At 38.0% G+C, this 18222-nt stretch overlaps 1 protein-coding gene across 12 annotated transcripts in view; it reads right to left on the bottom strand.

Moving 5' to 3' along the window:
• Positions 1–18222, bottom strand: part of AGFG1 (ArfGAP with FG repeats 1) — a 71549-nt gene that overhangs the window by 41838 nt on the left and 11489 nt on the right. For all 12 annotated transcript variants that reach the window (XM_074314348.1, XM_074314355.1, XM_074314343.1 and 9 more), the window contains exon 2: positions 15549–15642. In XM_074314348.1, coding sequence (XP_074170449.1) covers positions 15549–15642 — 94 coding nt within the window. The remainder of the gene's footprint in view (positions 1–15548; positions 15643–18222) is intronic.

The raw sequence follows: 18222 nt of genomic DNA, 5'->3' as shown, positions 1-18222 counted from the left end.
TTTCCTCATTACAATTAAATTCATGTTATTTAATCATGGAATTTCGGGAAAAAATGCCATTTAAGTGATGCTGTATCCTTCTCAGTGCATCATATCAGGAGGCCCATGTTCAATTTGTTCCATTCCTGGTGGTGTCAACTTTGGTTACTTGGTTAAAACTATATGCCAAATTTCTCTATAGTTAAGTCACTATTTTTTCCATTTAGGATTAGTAAGTACCTTGTAGGGAACTACTCTGAAACTATTTTCTACATTTTTATGCCTTCCTTTGTGTCTTTAAAATTTTAACTCTAAAACTTTTATGAAATTCATTTTGGTATACCATGTCAGTTAACATTCTAATTGACTCGCCATTTATTGAATAACTACTTCTTCCCACACTGGGATGCTGAACTTCACTTATTTTTATAATAACGTCATACACACATTTAACATACCAGTGGTGCCAAAAAACGTATACATTTTAAAAGATGTTATCTATGTCTTACTTTGCGAAGTTGAATTGAATTATGGGAGCAATGTGTAGTATGACGTTTGCTCAAAAGATGGCGTTAATCAAATGAATGCTAGCGTCACCATGTGATAGGAAGGACAGTCAAGAACACGGCGGAAGCACAGTTGTCGTTTGAGGAGCATAAGACCCTTCTGAAGTGGTATTTGAAATTCGAGAACGTTGTGGAAGCACAACAATGGAGGCATGAGTATGCAACAGCACCTCCAACACGCCTGACAACTGCATACATTTGTGATAAGTGTGAGACACACGGTACTGTGTGAAGAAACTGAAATGGCATGAGCAGCGATACAAGTGGGCACTTTGCTCAACGTTGCTCAAGCAGTAGTTCACTGTAATCAGAAGTGTCCGGACGCTGATGGTAACCACTTTGAGCACCTCTTGTAATTGCAGAAGTCAAACGTGACTTGTATTCATCTTTTGTTATCGGTATATATTATTACAATTTGAATTGTTTTTTCCTTTCTTCAAATGTGTATCCATTTTTCTGGCACTTCTGTATGTAAAAATTAGAGTATATCCCAAGATCTAGTCCCCAGATCTGTGCCTCTTCTTGCACTAGTTTCAGATTGCGGTAATTACAAGTTTATATTGCACATTATTCCTACAGAGATAGATTTAATATCTAAGTAGAGCCAATCCTATTTATTGTTTTACAAATTCTTCCCAGCTAGTTTCACATCTTTGTTCTTTTTGGATGAATGTTAGGATCATGTTCTAAAAAGTAAAGAAAAAATTCTCTCCAGTGTTTTGGCTCCAGTTGCTCGAAACCTAATCTGTGAAGCCTCTTAAAGCAAAGCATTTCCATTCTCAAAGATCACTAAGAGTCTGAGAAACAAGCTGGCCAAGGAGGAAAAGTTAACCAAAGGCTTACGTTTCTCTCATCACAGAGTGCGTTTTACGTTTTTTACATTTCCCAGAATACAATTAGAACAAATGAAGAGCTGAGCAAGGGAGGAGAATGGGCAAGCTGGTCTGACCATATTTCGTGTGGAACTGAACATTAGGAACAGAGTTTTATTTATTTGTCTTGATATGAAATAAGAACTGTTTGTGGATGATTGCTGTTTTAGGAATAGCATCAAGACCAGCATACCACCTCTAACATGAACACTGCTCATTCATTGTTTGGGTCAATCTAAGGCTCAACGATAGTGATAGATCTGTACTGACACTCTATTGTCTGGTTGCCCTGGTGACCACAGGCATGCATTTGCCAGGCAGCTAAGTTGGGAATGCAGCCTTCTGGCTAAGACACAGACTAACTGGCGAAACAGGCCTCAGACTTATACCTGATCTGCACCATATTCTACGTAAATCAGTAAGGAAGAGAAGAAACATTTAGTTTTCTTTGAACATTTGCAACATTTGAACATTTGCAAACATATGGATGGCTCACGGGTTAATTAAAAAAAGAGATAAAGAAATATGCAGGCAAAGGTTTTCTAAGTAAAAATGTGATCTGCAGAAGAGGTGAGTTTTAAGTTTCCAAACCAGATTATCATCTCATGGTCCAAATGGTACAATTTGAGCATCAATAAGAATAACTGCAAGTGACTGAAACAGCACATAAATAATTTCGTAGTGATAGAAAAAAAAACCCAACAGTTAGAAGAAGACGCTATGGAACCACCTCAGTATTTTGAAAAGTTAAATATTGAGAACCACAAACGACTTTGTTTACATGAAGTCGTTGCATCTAGTTACATTTCTGAGTAGTTTAATGTACTTACGAATAACAGTAAAACAACTGCAAGTTAATGTAAATACCTATTACATATAAAAATAAGATGTTTTCTAAAACAAAAAAACTACTGATTGAAAAGAATGGCACTGTTTTACGTTTTTATAAATTTCATTAATATCTGGTTAAAGACAGCTGATTTCTCTTCTGCTTCTGCATTTTTATGTTATGGAGATCCTGGAAAATTCCACTGTATACTCATGAGAATGGGAGGAAAAACAGCAAATCTAGTCTTAGAATTATTATTTTAAAATTTTGACTTTACGGAATCCCTGAAAAGGTCTCAAGCATCCCCCACAGGTTCCCAGTCTATACTTGGGAAATAACTAAATTAGAATATCATCATTTCACAATCCTAATTAATGGATGCAGGCATAGAGTTAGTATCAGCAGCTAATATAACCACCTCCCTCCAAAAAAATGTGTATCTCCATAAAAGAACACACCACCCAACCTATTAAACAGTGGTTCTTCCTCTTTCCCCAAATTAAATGTGAATCTTAAGAAGCTACTAGATCCATTTACAGGTAACTGAGATGACTGAGAACACTAACACCACATGAATAGAATCAGCCAAGTCCAGAGAGAGGGAAACTGCTACTGAGCAAATGACTGGGCTTAGAGAGGGAGAAATGCAGACAAGGAGGGGGAAAGGAGGAGAGAGGGAGAGAGGGAGAGAGAACAGAAGTAAATAACTGGAGGGTAAACTTAAAAAAAGACTTAAAAGGTACCCGAGTAGGTACCACCTCCAGCTCATGTTAAAACTCTACTCTGGACACATCATACAATCTATCGGGAGGCTCCCGAGAGCAACCACAAGCAACCAGAAACGGGAGGAGTTGTAAGAAGGGAACAGCACCACATAGCTGCTGTCTTTTTAAGGATCATCACTTGACAGCAGGCCCCAGCGAGGGCCAAGAGGAGCTGCTAAAACTCAATAGAAATCCACGAAGCTTAAAGCGTAAAGCAGAGTTCTCCACAACCACAGCCAACTGGAAAGCGAAGGGTCAGTCAAAGAAGAGAGAGAATCAGAGTAGGAGCTGTAAAACTGGCATGTCAACTTTGTCCAAATCTCTGGCTCACCCTTGCCCTACATACATAGGCAGGACTGACTCCCAGCCGTACAATTCAAGACCAAAGGACCTGAGGAGGGATTTCAGCTGGCACCCACCTGGAGAGGCAGAGTGTGATCCAGTAAACAAGGCATAAAACAAACAAAACCAACCCTTTTTGAGGAACAAAACAGAATCCAGAGGCTCCACAACTACCCTTTCCAACGTTCTGAATATAATCCAAAACCACCAGAAATATTCAAAGAGACAGGAAAATATGACCCATAATCAAAAGCAAAGGCAATCTATGGAGACAGATCTGCGAAGATAAAAAATTTGGAATTAGCAGACAATGATTTAAAGCAGCAAGAACACATAGCATATTCAAAAGCATAAAAGAAAATATGCTTACAATGAATACAACTGTATAAAATCTCAGCAGAGAAATAGAAATTATTAAAAATTATAAAATTATAAAAAATAACAAAATGTAAATTCTAGAACAGAAAAGATAATGTCAAATTAACTCCAAATTAAAATTTTGCAGTTGGAGATACCAGAAGAGTCAGGTGAAAATAAACAGAAAGAAATCATTTAATCTGACTGGAGATGAAAAAAGTAGTTAGTCAACTTGGACTTAAATTAATAGAAGTCTGAAAAATAGAAAGATTGGGAAAAAAAATTAACAGAGCCTCAGGGAACTGTGAGGAAACAGCAAAATGTCTGGCATGCGTGCAGTTGAAGCCTTAGACACAGAGCTGAGGGAGAATGAAGAGGGGAAAAAAAGCTGAAGAACAAATGGTCAAAAATTTTCCAACCTAATGAGACAAATTTATAAATCAAGAAACTCAACAAACCCCAAGAAAGACACACACACACACACACACACACACACACAGCAAACATGGGTCACACTCTGAAAAACAAAGCTAAAAAGCTTCCAAGTGGCCTGTCACTAGAGGAACAATACAAATGTCAGCTAATACTCCACCTTTTGCACTGAATGATAAAATACAACATATCAAAATTTATGGAAAGTAGTAAAAGCAGAGCTTAGAGAGAAATTTATTGCTTTAAAATAATATTAGAAAAGAAAGCTCTCAAATCAATGACCTCAGGTTTCACTTTAATAAGCTAAGAAAATGCAAATAACCCAGAGTAAATAGAAGAAATAATGAAAAGCAAAATTATTATAGACCCTATACACTTGTACATTACAAAACAGGGACTGCTATGGATAAATTTATATCAATAAATATGACAACTGAGATAAAATGGGGACATTCCCTGAGAAATACAATTTATCAACACTGATGTGAGAAACACATAACGTGAATGAGCACCGCCGTCACTTTCCTCCTGTCCCAAAGGCACTCAGACCTCAATGTCCTTTCCGCACTCCCAGATGGCCCAATCATCTCAATTTGAGCAGCTGGCCAAAGGTGACTGAGCCATCACCTCCCACATAAGATCCCACCACTTGGTACCAGTGGCTGCCAAAGGGAGGGGGTGAGCGAGGGCAGAGGGGGACAACCGAACTTGGTCTCCATGTCAATGGTAGATCACTCAAGCGGGCCATATAAAAACAAGCAACAGGCCCGATTTGGCTGGGTGGCCACAGTTTGCCAGACCCTGACCGAGACTATGTAAAGCCATCTTTTAAAAATGAAAGTGGAGGACTTGCTCTACCTACCTGACTTCAAGACTTACCTAAACACAGTGAGGTAGTGGCAAAAGGACCAACGAATCAATGAATGAAACTGAATGGAGAAACACAGCCATACTTACAAGGTCATTTCAGGTTTGACGAAGGCTGCAAAGCAATCCGCCGAGGAAAGTGTTTTTAACAAATGGAGCTGGAAACTATACAGATTCATGGGACAGTATGAACCTTGACCTCTATTATTCCATACACTAACACTAATTTGAGATGGATCATAAACGTAAACATAAAAGCTAAAGCTTTCAAAGCTTCTGAAATAAAATGAGGTAATTCTCATGTTTGGGAGCAGGCAGAGACTTCTTAAGACAGAGCAGAGACAGCAGTAATTATAAAACTAAGAATTGATACATTTCATCAAAAAGACAAACTTCTGCTTGTCAAAAGACACCAGTAAGAAAATAAACGAGAAAGCCACAGACTGGGAGCAAATATTCACTAAACATAGGTATATCTGATAAAGAAGAATGAGCACCACAAGTTCTGGTCTAGTCACAGAACAGTGCTCAGTAATAAGGAAGGAACATGCTACACGCGTCCACACGCACAGCTCTCAAAAGAACTTTTATACAGAAAGGCACATTATTATTTTACTTATAAGAACATGAATACAAATGAAAACAGGAGTTGCCTCTAGAAGGGAGAGGGTTTAAGTAGGAAGGGAGGTCAGGGAACTTTCTGGGAGGATGGTCATGTTCTGTACCTTTTTAAGGATTTGAGGTACCAAACGATGCATTTATCAAAACGTTTCTAGTGATACACTGGAGATTTTTATATTTCACTGTATGTAAATTATACCTCAAAAAATTAACAAATAATGAATTCTAATTCATGATATATTAAAGGTTTCAGAGGTGCTGTGAACTAATGTACACACCTTACTTTGAAATTCAAGAAAAGTAAAAGATGGGTGACAAATGGATACATAGATATTTGTATCTAAAGCAAATATAGCACAATGTTTACTGAACAGGCATAATTTTTCAACTTTCATGTATATTTAAATATTTCCTAATAAAATGTTGAGAGGCGTGGGGGAGAAGACAGACCTGGCAGTTGGGCCGGGGCTCTGAGCAGCCTCTGACGCCGCCCAGTCTTGTCAGCCATCCATCCATGAGAGGGGGTTCTGAGCAGTGAGGCAGGTAGCCCAGCCAGGCCCCGCAAGCAGGGCCGCTGCTGCAGCACAGCAATCACACGGCACCACCTGCATCAGGCGGCAGGAAGCAGAACAAGTTCTGGTACCAGAAAATGACTGCTCACAGCCACCCTGTCCTTGGAGAGATCCTTGCATTACAGGCCAGTATGAGCTCATCCTGGGGGAAGTGGTGACATCATGGTCCAGTAGAAGACTGACAAAACAGATCTAAATTTTCAAGAAGTTCCTGGCCATGGCCTCTGGCTATGCCTATACACAGCTGATCTCACCCGTGCAGGATGGCTTGCATTTCATGAAAAAGAACCAAGAAAACTTCAATGTCATTACCAATTCCTCAAACACCTATGGGCCCAGAGCCCGCTTCGAGTTTTCTTACCAGCTCATAACGCACCCACAACCAGACTGCACCCCCTGTTGCCGAGGTGAAAGCCAGGTGCTGTCCTAGCAGCCAAACGGGCTTCCTGCTCTGTAGGGAGAACCCAGCGTCAATTTTCAGGAGCCTGAGCAGTGATGCTGGAGCAATGGGAAAGACAGAGGTGAGAGGCCACAACTCCGCCACCTACAATGTATACTACGGGGCACTTGTGTTGCACGTTTGCTGAAAGGCCGGGAAGTCACCTGAACAGCTGTGTTTCCCAGGGACTTAGGATGGCAGGGCCCCCAGGCCACAGAGGACCCAGACCCAGAGTTGACACTGGGTCTGAGGCCCCCCTGTCCTGACACAAACATGTCTCTATCCCACAAAGCAAGTGATACAGGCCTCAAGTAGTTGCCTATTCCCAACCAGGCCTTTGCAGGTCAGTCTGGGATCCATCTAGCCTCCAATCCTTTATCAGCAGTCCAGTTTTAAAACCCATATTTCTACTCATAACATGTGGTCTTGTGTTGCATCTTGATTCAAATTGGCTCTTAAGAGAAGAGAAAAAAGGAAATTTATACAACTGAAGAAAATTTGAACACTAGCTAGATAACTAGATCATTGTTGACTTTTTATGGACTCAAAAATGGTATTATGATTGTTTTTTTAAATCCTGGTTTTTTTTAGAGATTAACATTAGTTGATGAGTTTACAGATAAAACTGTATGACTTAGATCACTTCAAAATGATAAAAAAGGGACAGGACAGGCCGGCTCGGTGGCTCAGGTGGTTGGAGCGCTCCTAGTGCCTAGGTCGCCGGTTCGATTCCCACAGGGGGCCAGTGAGCTGCGCCCTCTACAGCTAAGATTGTGAATAACAGCTCTCCCTGGAGCTGGGCTGCCACGAGTGGCCGGAGATTGGAGTAAACTGCTGTGAGCTGCTGACCAACGACTGGCGACCAAACTGCCTCAGCCGGGGACTGGGAAGCACAAGGCTCATAATACCAGCACAGGCCAGGGAGCTGTGTCCTACACAACTGGACTGAGAAACAACGGCTTGAACCGGATTGGGGGTGGGGGGCGGAAGAAGGGAAAAAAGAAGGGGGGAGCAGGACTATAAATTAATGGGAGTCTGTTATATTATTCTGTCTATATTTATAAATATATGAACATCTCCAAAATAAAAGTTTTAAAAAAATAACAAAAAAGTCTAACAATTCATAATTTTAATGAGATAAAAATAACACACTTAAGAAAGATATAAACAAGAAACACAGATGAGATGGAGCTATAATGTCTGAGAGGAATGAATAGCCAGAAGAAAATAATGTGACATGGGATGTGACCTGGGATTATCAATCCAACCAAAAGTTAAATAAATACAGTAGTTACAAACTAACATCTAGTTTCTCCTACAATACTCTGGGTTTAAAGTCATCATTCAAAAAAACCCACGTTACAACATGTACAAAAACAAAGCTACCATTCCTACATTCTTTTGTTAATTATTCTCTGAAACCCAACAATTAATATCAAATAGTACACTGAATATTTTAAAGATTATTACGTTAGTACTGATTAGATTCAGCTAGAATTAAAAAGAGAATTTTAAAACCATACCTTTCTTTGAAAATAGAGACCAGGCTTTAAACCATGTTAAACATTTCTCCATAAACATTCAAAAATTAAGCAAATATCCTCTTAAATAGTACAAAAGTGTGCCTCAATATTTTAGCTAGATGGTTTTAAACCTCAAATGCCTCACTAGGAAGATATTCTCTCAAATAATTACATTTTTATAGTTACTTTTTAAATGTTACTATTATTACTGAAGTAACTTTTCACATTTATTAATACCATCATATTGACCAAAATTCAGCAAAAATCTCTCCACGCTAAACTCACTATAGTCAGTGCAAAGCAAACCATTTCCTAATACACTTTTTTCCTGAGCTTAGGAATCAATTGAAAAAGTATCTTTGCTCATAAAACTGACATCCTACAATTACACAATACATCAGTTTTCAAAACGTTTTCACATACACCGTTTTCAAATCAACCTCATAAAACAGGCAGGACAGGTACTTCCCATGGATTACAAAGGGAAGGGAAGCTCAGGGTAAAGAGGTTTGCCCAGGTGACCAGGGTCATTAATTACTGGTATTGCAACTAGACTACAGGTTGTTTTGAGTCCCAGTCTGGGGCCTTTAGTTACTATCCTGGTTTTCTGAAATGGTCCATAGCAGTCGGCATGAGAATCACATGGGATTCGGGCTGAAAATGCAAACAGACACTCCTGTGCCTCACCTCACATCCAGGGTCAGAATCTCTGGGGAGTAGAGCCTAGGAATTTTTACCAAAAAAATGTGGGGTTTTTTTTAATTCAATTTTTTTTTTTTTTTTTAAGGAGAGCACAGTTCAGTGGCCCATGTGGGGATCCAACCAGCAACCTTGGTACTACCAGCACCACACTCTAAAACTGAGCTAACCAGCCACCAAAATGTAAAAAAATTTTAAAACCCACCACAAGTAATTCAATGAAACTCACGTGGGTATATAGTTTGAAACTTCCTTGGAATGTACTCTTGTACATTCTCACAAAACAAGTATAATGAACAAGCATGGAAGATTATGCCATGAAAATGTCTATAATGCTTTGAGGACAATAAAACCAATACAGAAGAAACTATGAAAGCATTTTTTTTTTATCATGTAAAATCTTACAGTGAATGCCATTTTTAAAAAAAAAAGTTTACAATAAGAGTGGAAGTTTTAGCCTCTGTGGGCTAATATACTTCTAAAAGACTTCGTAGCAGAGAAAAAAATTTGATAGGGCTTGGAAAAAAGATTCAGGATAAATAAAACAGCATGAGCAAAATGGCAAGAAAAGTGGAATACAGATAGCATACATGGAAAACAAAAACAGAGATCACTATAATTAAATATTTCTACTGAAAATAAAGCAAGAAAAAGATTAACTAGGAAAAAAAAGCCAGGTTATAAAAGGATTTATATTGAGAACTGAAAACTTTGGAATTCCACAGACCAGGAGTCTTCAATTAACACCTGCAGATCAAATTGGCCCACTGGCCCATTTTTTTACTGTCCCCGACCTAAGAATGATTTTTACACGTTTAAAGGGTTATAATTTCAAACAAGAATATGCAACAGAGACTGTAGGTGGCCTACAAAGCCTATAATATTTACTATTTGGCTCTTTACAGAAACAGTTTGTCCACTTCTGCTATAAGCAACAAGGAAATTGTAAATGCTACAGTAATATGTATATAACTTAACTCTGCCACTCAATAATGACATTTAATATGTAAATAACTGCCAATTTGTTATTATTTAAACTTGCACAGTTAAAATGCCCCAGAATTTGAATACAAAACCTAAATATTAAAATAACACCATTATGTTCTATGAAAACTGAAAAATCCCAAGGAGTCCACTCTAAGGAAGGAGTAAAGAAAATATTAACAATCCTCTCCTATTACATCTACTATCTTAGTTTCTAATTCAATGAACATTTGACTATATTACTCAACAAGAAATATGCTGGTAACTTTCACAGGTTCCCTGAATTCAAAATATTCTAACCTTTCTACATGAAGATATTGTTACTACTTTACAGTTGTAGAAATTGAGGCTCAGTGGCATCTTGTCCAACGTGCTTAGCCTGCCAAATCCAAATCTCACCCTTTATGCATAAGACCACTGCACTTCAAGAAATTTAACAAGCCCTGCCCAATTTTAGCAATTTCCCTACAGAGAAGTAGTTTGAGTTAGATTGGTTAGTTTTTAATCAAACTTAAAAGAAATGACATTTCCATGCACTGCCTCGGGGTTCATTCAAAAGCTCATGTCTTTTCTCTGATAACGTCCATGGCTCTTTCTGACACTTTTCAGAATCCACTATTTCTGTACTGAGAATGACCGACACTGATTAGTTTATAGGACAGGATGATTTAGGACATAACCACCAGTGTCCTCTTTAACCTCATAACAGATTCTGAGTATAACACATCAAATGATACCTGCATTTTAAGCTGTCACAGCATGTGAATTTCGAATCTAAAATTTTTTTTAGAAACAAAAATATTTTTATGTGTGGCACTGCTTGTTCCTGATTATAAAATAGCTCCAATTTTTCTCGAAGATGGTTATTTAAGTGCCCAAAGGCCTAAAGAGCTGTCTCAGAAAATAAGGACTATTTAAACCCCAAGTATAACTGTATGAAGAATGTTGTGTCTACACTCCCGAGCATCTGCGACTCCAGACTGAAGACCTCCTCACTCTTACACCAAAAGGGAATTGAAATAAACAGTAATTTGTGTTGTCTCCCCACCAGACTATAAGCTTTACACAGGGCACGTATCATCTCTGGTTCCGCCCATCACTGTACCCCTAACACCCAAGAACAGTCCCTGGTACACAGTAGGTGATTAATAAATGTCTGCTTCAAGAATGAAGACTGGTGGCTCAGGTGGTAGGAGCGCCCTAACGCCGAGGTCGCAGGTTCAATTGCCACATGGGCCAGTGAGCTGTGCCCTCTACAGCTAAGATTGTGAACAATGGCTCTCCCTGGAGCTGGGCTGCTGTGAGCGGCCGGAGGTCGGAGGTCGGTGTGAGCCGCTGTGTGCTGCCAGGAGCGGCCGGTGGCCAGCTGAGTGGCCGGCAGCCGGAGTGAGCTGCCAACCGATGACTGGCGACCAACTGCGTCAGCCGAGGGGAGCACAAGACTCATAACACCAGCATGGGCCAGGGAGCTGTGTCCTACACAACTAGACTGAGAAACAACGGCTTGAACCGGAGTGTGTGGTGGGGGTGGGGGGACAGAAGAAGGAAAAAAAAAAGGAATGAAGAATGACTCCATCATAAATGTTAGCAGGGGAAATGCGCACCTTACCTCATGGGCTGTTGTTTTAGAAGGATTCTTTTTAAAAGTAATAGGTGCTGTTTGGGGATGATTTTTATGATCTAGCATAAAGATCAAATACTGTCAATCAACGCATGACTTATTTCAACATGCAGCCTACATGCCTGCGGGGCATCAGTAGTAACCCCTTGACTCTCAGTCCTAAAACATAATCAGGAAGATTAATTTGCTACTAGAACAGAAAAACTATGTTTCAAAATAAAAATACTGCTACATTTTCTTTTTATTGAATTATCTACACTACTCTTCACCAGCCCTCCTTCCATTAACTTTGATAATCAGAAGTTAAGCCAATAGTGAAATTCCTCTAACTATAGAGCCATGATTTACCCACAATATCACAAGAGGACATATATGAAGGAAAGCACTACACACACACACACACAGACACACAACTTTTAAAGTAAATTCTGCTGCAAAAGAAAGCATTGCAATATGTAGAAATTTTTGGTGAAATATTTTACTTTTGGAAAAAAATGTCAAAACCATTTCAGCAAATAATAAATGTAAAGTACTTTGCTGCAAAATATTTGACTAACATCTGGCATACTATTAGGCTGATGCAAAAGTAACTGGGGTTCTTGCAATTATTTTTAACCTTTCAAACCACAATTACTTTTGCACCAACCTAATATATTCTATAATCTAATAACGTACAGATCTGCTCCACTGAACACTGTAGGAGTCTGAGAATACTAAAGTAACATTCAAGTAATTTGTAATCTGTATATGTAGAAACTAGTATTAATATACTGTTATAAATATTCAGCGTGTTGTAGATACATATTTACAAATAGTAATAACACTGTTCACTTACCACAGCTACCAATGCAGATACACTCTGCTAGTGACTCAAATATCACGAGTTGTGCTGCCATCAGAACGGCGAACACCTCTTAGAGCTCTGAATGAAAATTGAAACCTTCCCTAGAGGTACACGTATGCTGAGCCACTGCACTGGTCTCAATGGCTTCCCCGTGACCATACCCTTTGCCCTGTCACGTGGTAGTCCCCTCCCACTGGTTCTGGACTTGGCAGCATGACTCTCTTTGGCAGTTGTTTACAACTATAATGCAAGCATATAAAACAGATTTAAGTTACACACGCAGATAATTGTAAACAGCCTTTTCCCACATATAAATGTCTGGAGGAATATGAAAAGCATGTGGAATGTAGGTTAATTCTGTTCAACACATTGTGAGTCATCCGGCAACCATGGGGCTTACCTGCTTAAGCCAGTAACACCCCAAATCGTGAGAACCGAACACCCAAACTCCCCTGTGGGGGTAGAAGTCCTGAGACTGCTCCTGAAGTCAGCACACTTCCTGACCTTCTAACTTCAGAACACTCATCTGGATTCAGGCCTGAACCTACTCCTGCACAAGATGCGTGCCAGTGCCTTTTTAATCCAAAACGTATGTGACTGATATGGTTCTTTCCAAACGCAAGATGACACAGTTGAAATATGGTGACATATTTTGAAATAAAAAATTAAAATCTATACTTTGCTCTATGCATGTATACTTACGATTTAAATGTTTACATAAGATAAACTGATCATAAAGCACTTGAAATCAGTATCTTTATGCAGTTGTACCAACTATCCCACACGCCATAATACATCAGTCCTACACAGCCCAAGTTTTCAAGAACACAGGTGCGGCTAATATTGTAAATATACCTCACCCGACATTACGGTTCTAAGATGTCCTTAGGGACACAAAAAGGTTTGTCTGTCTTCCTTAACAAGTACTTAAATGGCTGGTGCATCTTCTAGTAGTAAAAACTATTGCAAATTTCCCTTTTCCTCTGTGCACTGTTCGGTCTGCCTTCACCATCTTTTCAGCCAACTTAAGTCGTAGTCACCCTCCAAAACCAGCAAATGTTTTACCTCCTTTGTGAGATCACCCCAATGTTCTCCTTTTCACCAAGAGACTGAGTCCCTCCTCCATATTACTTCTGCATCCTCTTATTCTGATCATGTTGTCAAACACCGTGTTATAATTACGTTACAGATCTCTCTCCCTCAACGAGACTGTGCGCCCTGTCGGCCTCCTAACACATCTGTCACAGCACCCACAGTTCGGAGCAGTGACTGTCATGTGAGCGCTTCAAATGGCCTACAATTTGCATGACTCCTCAGAATTCAACATTCATATGCCCATTCCAGTCTTCTCTACTTTTTGTTTCTACTTTTTGATATAATGAGCTGCCTTAGAACCAAGTATTTCCTTTCATATAGTCTAAATTTATTTTGATGTTAGTCTTAAAAAAATGTTCCTTCAGAAATCCTGCCATATGTGACACATGAATGAATTTTAAGGGCATTTTGCTAAAGTGAAATAAGCCAGTGACAGAAGGATGAATCCTGTATGATTCCATTTATACGAGGCATGTAAAACAGTCAAAGTCATAGAAGCAGAAAGTAGAACAGTGGTTACCAGGGGCTGGGAGGGGGAAACGGGGAGTTGCTGTTTGATAGGTATAAAGTTCAGTTATGCAAATTGAGAAAGTGCTAGAGATCTGCTGTACAACACTGCCTAGAGTTAGTAACTCTATACTGGACACTTAAAAGTGTTTTAAGTGAGTAGATCTCATGTTAAGTGTATTTGTCACAATCAAAAAAAAAAATCTTAGTATTCTGGGACTAGTCTCCACCTAACCTTATCTTCTGAGAGGTTCAGCTATTTTGACTTACCCCTCCAATAGACTTTTACCTTTCCAGTTCTGTTACTCTGGTTTTATCTACTGTCATTAGACTTTTAATCTAAGAACAGAATACATACTAGGCCAACATTCTAAGAAAATAACTTCAAGTATGCACTGCTAGGCTAATGCCAAACTTTACACACATAGTTTAAATTGTATTTTATTCCATAAATATATTACTCTATACGTAACGGTCATTACAAACCTTCCGCCCTTTCATCTAGCTTTAGATTTTCCTGTAATGTAACCATATTAGTCTGGAACTTGATTATTCAAAATAATTTTTTATCAGTGAAATTTGGAGAATTCAAAGTGTGCTCACTTCATAAGTCATGTATTTAAAAATATTTCATCATCTTTCATTTACACTTCTTTACTATTTTAGAACCAAAAGCACACATGCATCACAAGAATGCTAGAAAGTTTGAAATTACCATTAAAGTGTTACGAACAAAGGGAAGCGGAGGGCAAGAGGCTTGTATACATCTTCTGAACGGGAAAGAGAAGACTGAAACTAGTAACATCTTAACCTTTAACTTCTTTTCTGTCTCTTCTCTCAAAAACATGCAACCAGAATAGTACAACTAAACTATCATTTCCTTTCTGGAAAGTGGTAAGACTTGCCTGTGAAATAACAATGGCTACTATTAACCAAGGGGGTGAGTGGCTCATCTTTAACCCAAGATTATAAAGATGCCCACTTTCTTTGTTAATATTACAGTTCTTTTTTCAAGTATTAGATTACCACTTTTACTAATGCAAAACATGGAACTAAAAAGAAGAAAGCAGACAAACAGAATGGAATTACTGGAAGCCCATTCAAGCAGAGTGGAAGGAAAAGCTCCTCTACCAATCTTCACAACTAACTGGGTTCCCCATGACACCAGCTGTCCCCTCAGAACTATTAAGGCCCTCCGTACTGGGCACCTGGTCAACATTAAACATCACGTACACATCCACAGTTAAAAATGTAGTGAAAAGGAAGGAGGGGACCTCAAGTAAAAGCTGACCACACAACAGCCTAACACAAGTTTACAGTAATACCACCAAGTTCCTTCTTTTCCTCTCTTTTTTTAACTTTTAAAGCAAAGATTAACAGTTACTCCTTCAAAAATGCCTTTTCTAGTCAACACTGAAAAATTTTAAATAAATGTGTTTTACCTCAGGTTAAAAGCAAAGTACTTTAGATAGCAGCTATTAATTCAAAATATATTACTAAATAAACACATTCTAAAATACCTACGTATAAAATATAAAAATAACTTTAGACAGTGAACTTCATCATTCCAAACAACTTATTAAATTTTACTAAAATGACTGCCAACAAAAAAGTTGAAATTGTAAAAACACTTACTTCATTTCCATGTTTTTGCAGGAATTCAATTTCCTGTTGTGTGAATGTTGTCATGGAGATAGATTTCACCCTGTGTGGTGGATTTAATCCTCGCCTAAGAGAGAAAACATTTTATAAATTTATTACTATATACTTTTAAAATTACACATCACTGAAAAACATGTTTAGCTAGTACATTTAAATTTGGAACAGTATTTTCATTTCATAAAAAGTATTTTAAAATTCCTTGAAACTATTAATCCCCACAACAGGTATGTCAAGATAAGTTTGGCTAGACCCACACTGAATAATAGATTTAAAGATAAATTCAAGTAACCAACTAGTTAGGAACACATAGTCCCTGTAACACATGAGCTTCTAGGAAATACAAATATTGCATTCGCGTGTTTTTGATGGAGGGAAAAGACAATATATGTGAAGAGCTCTGCGGTAAAGAATTCAAAAATTAATTAATTTTTTAAGTATTTTCATACTTCCTAAAAAGTTTGGCGCTATATAAATATTCTAATCAAATAGCACTACCTTTAAGTTTGAGGCTAATTTAGAAAATTAAAACTAACCTAAGGAAACTTGAAGTTATTAATCGATAAAAATAAAGTCCCATATCTCCATCAATTCAAATAAGGATTGATAACAAGGAACATTGTGCATCACCTCGGGAGGCAGTTAAGTGTTCAAGAAGAAACAGCAGGGCCATGGAGAAGGGATTGAAGAAATAGCTGGATACATGATTAAGTGACTTTTAAGGTCCTTTACAGCCTGGAAGACTTTTCTCCATAGATGGCCTTAAGAGGACATTATCCTAAGTTTCTTGAAGATGTGTTATATGCACATGAAAAAGTAAATAGAAGTGCACGCGGAGAAAGTAAGAACTGTTTACACCTTGTCCAAATACCATAAAGTGGCTATCCACCCACAAGAACAAGGGTTAAATACTCCATGCAAAGTAACAACATAATTTGTGCAAAGTTTACTGTCGAGTCATATCCGCTGGTAAAGGCTTCACTTGGAATCCAGGTCTTAGAGCTGATTAGCAATATTTTTACAGAATTTGTCATAGTCATCTTGCAATCATCCATGCTAATTAAATGACTTAATAATGAGGTGAAATAACACATGAACCAAGTCTTCCAAAAAAATTCTGGAAACATTTTAGAATAATTAAATATGGTGTGTAACATTCTAGACATTCACAGTAGTCCAAATCAAAAACAATAAGGAGATTCAAAATTAACAGAAGCTCAACTTTTATATGCAGCTGCTTCTTTCTCTTCCTCCTGTCAGAGATAGATGGCAGGCGCCCTTTTCAGATCATGCTTTGAATTATGACAAGCTGCACTTTATCTGTTTCACATTTCAAAGTGGAGAAACGTTAAGTTAGATTTTGTTGCGCTGTTTTGCTTTGTTTACATTTTAAATTAACAAATTATTTTCCCTGTAGTTCTTGGTAAGTCATACTACAGAAATTAAGATTTCACAGCAAGAGAAACTGAACACAGCAATTTCATCCTAGTGAAACTATCAAATTTAACTATGAAAAAATAGCTACAGCGTCAATTACTTTCAAGTACCTTTACAATTTGCAATAACAAATTAAGGCTTTCAAGATTACTTTTAAATTTCCAAAAGGGAAAATTTGGAAAGTCAGTATTATTCATTTACAGCATGACACTTTGTTTTCCAACTCATCCTTAATATGGGAACAAGACTAAATTCACCATTTTCAGGGAAGCTCATTAATGTATGATATGTATTTACACCCTACCTAGCTCCAAAACAACTGAAAGAATTAAGTTACTGTTCTCTCAAATCCCTCTGTCTCTCCCGCTCAGCTACTCCATCTCTCCTCGTTCCCTAACGCCTCCTTGTCCCAGCCAATCCTTTACCTTCCCAGCTCCTCTACAGTAAAATAATTACTTTCTAATGAGAAAATATCAAACACGGTTACCAGGCGTATGGTTTGGATAGAAATTTTGGAGCAACAAATCATACCCCTAAACTTCTCAAATCATTACATGAAGAAATCCCTAGTTCTTTTTAAATTACATGACACAAACGTGATCTCATGAAAGCAGTCCAGTGTATTACTTATTCAGTCATACATCTCGAATTCCTACCATATCACAGGGTCCATTTATGCATCAAGAAAGTATTCATTACTTAAGTGAACAAAATTTTGAACTTATGAAACAAATACAACCAGAATGTGCTCATAACCAAACTATGAAAGGACATTTTTTCCCCACTTATCAAGAACACTTACTACAGGATTTCTTTAAATGAGCTTTCTCAGTACACTTAAAGTAGGATTTGATTTACAAAACAAGTAGACACAATTCTACAAGACCACATTAATTACGTAAATTGAGGAAGTATTACATTTGCTCATGTTGATTTCTGTATATTCCATTTATTCATGCAGATTAACTACATTCTTAATGCACAGATGTACAAGTATTTTTCTCTTCTTTAAGCCTCCAAAAACTTTCTACGTGGATATTATGTGCTTATAAAATAATTTGGTAAAAAAAAGTTAAACACTGACTTTTTCAGTCTCTTCAGTAGAATGCAGACTGATGGGTCTGCAATGAAAGTGAGCAGTCTTCACACACTGATAACAGGATAAATTTACCAATGTACCAAGAACCTCATTCACGCCTTTTGACCCAGTAAT

This window comes from Rhinolophus sinicus, linkage group LG01 (assembly GCF_036562045.2).
Source record: "Rhinolophus sinicus isolate RSC01 linkage group LG01, ASM3656204v1, whole genome shotgun sequence".
Lineage (NCBI taxonomy): Eukaryota > Metazoa > Chordata > Mammalia > Chiroptera > Rhinolophidae > Rhinolophus > Rhinolophus sinicus.
This window is presented reverse-complemented; position numbering and strand designations above follow the sequence as displayed.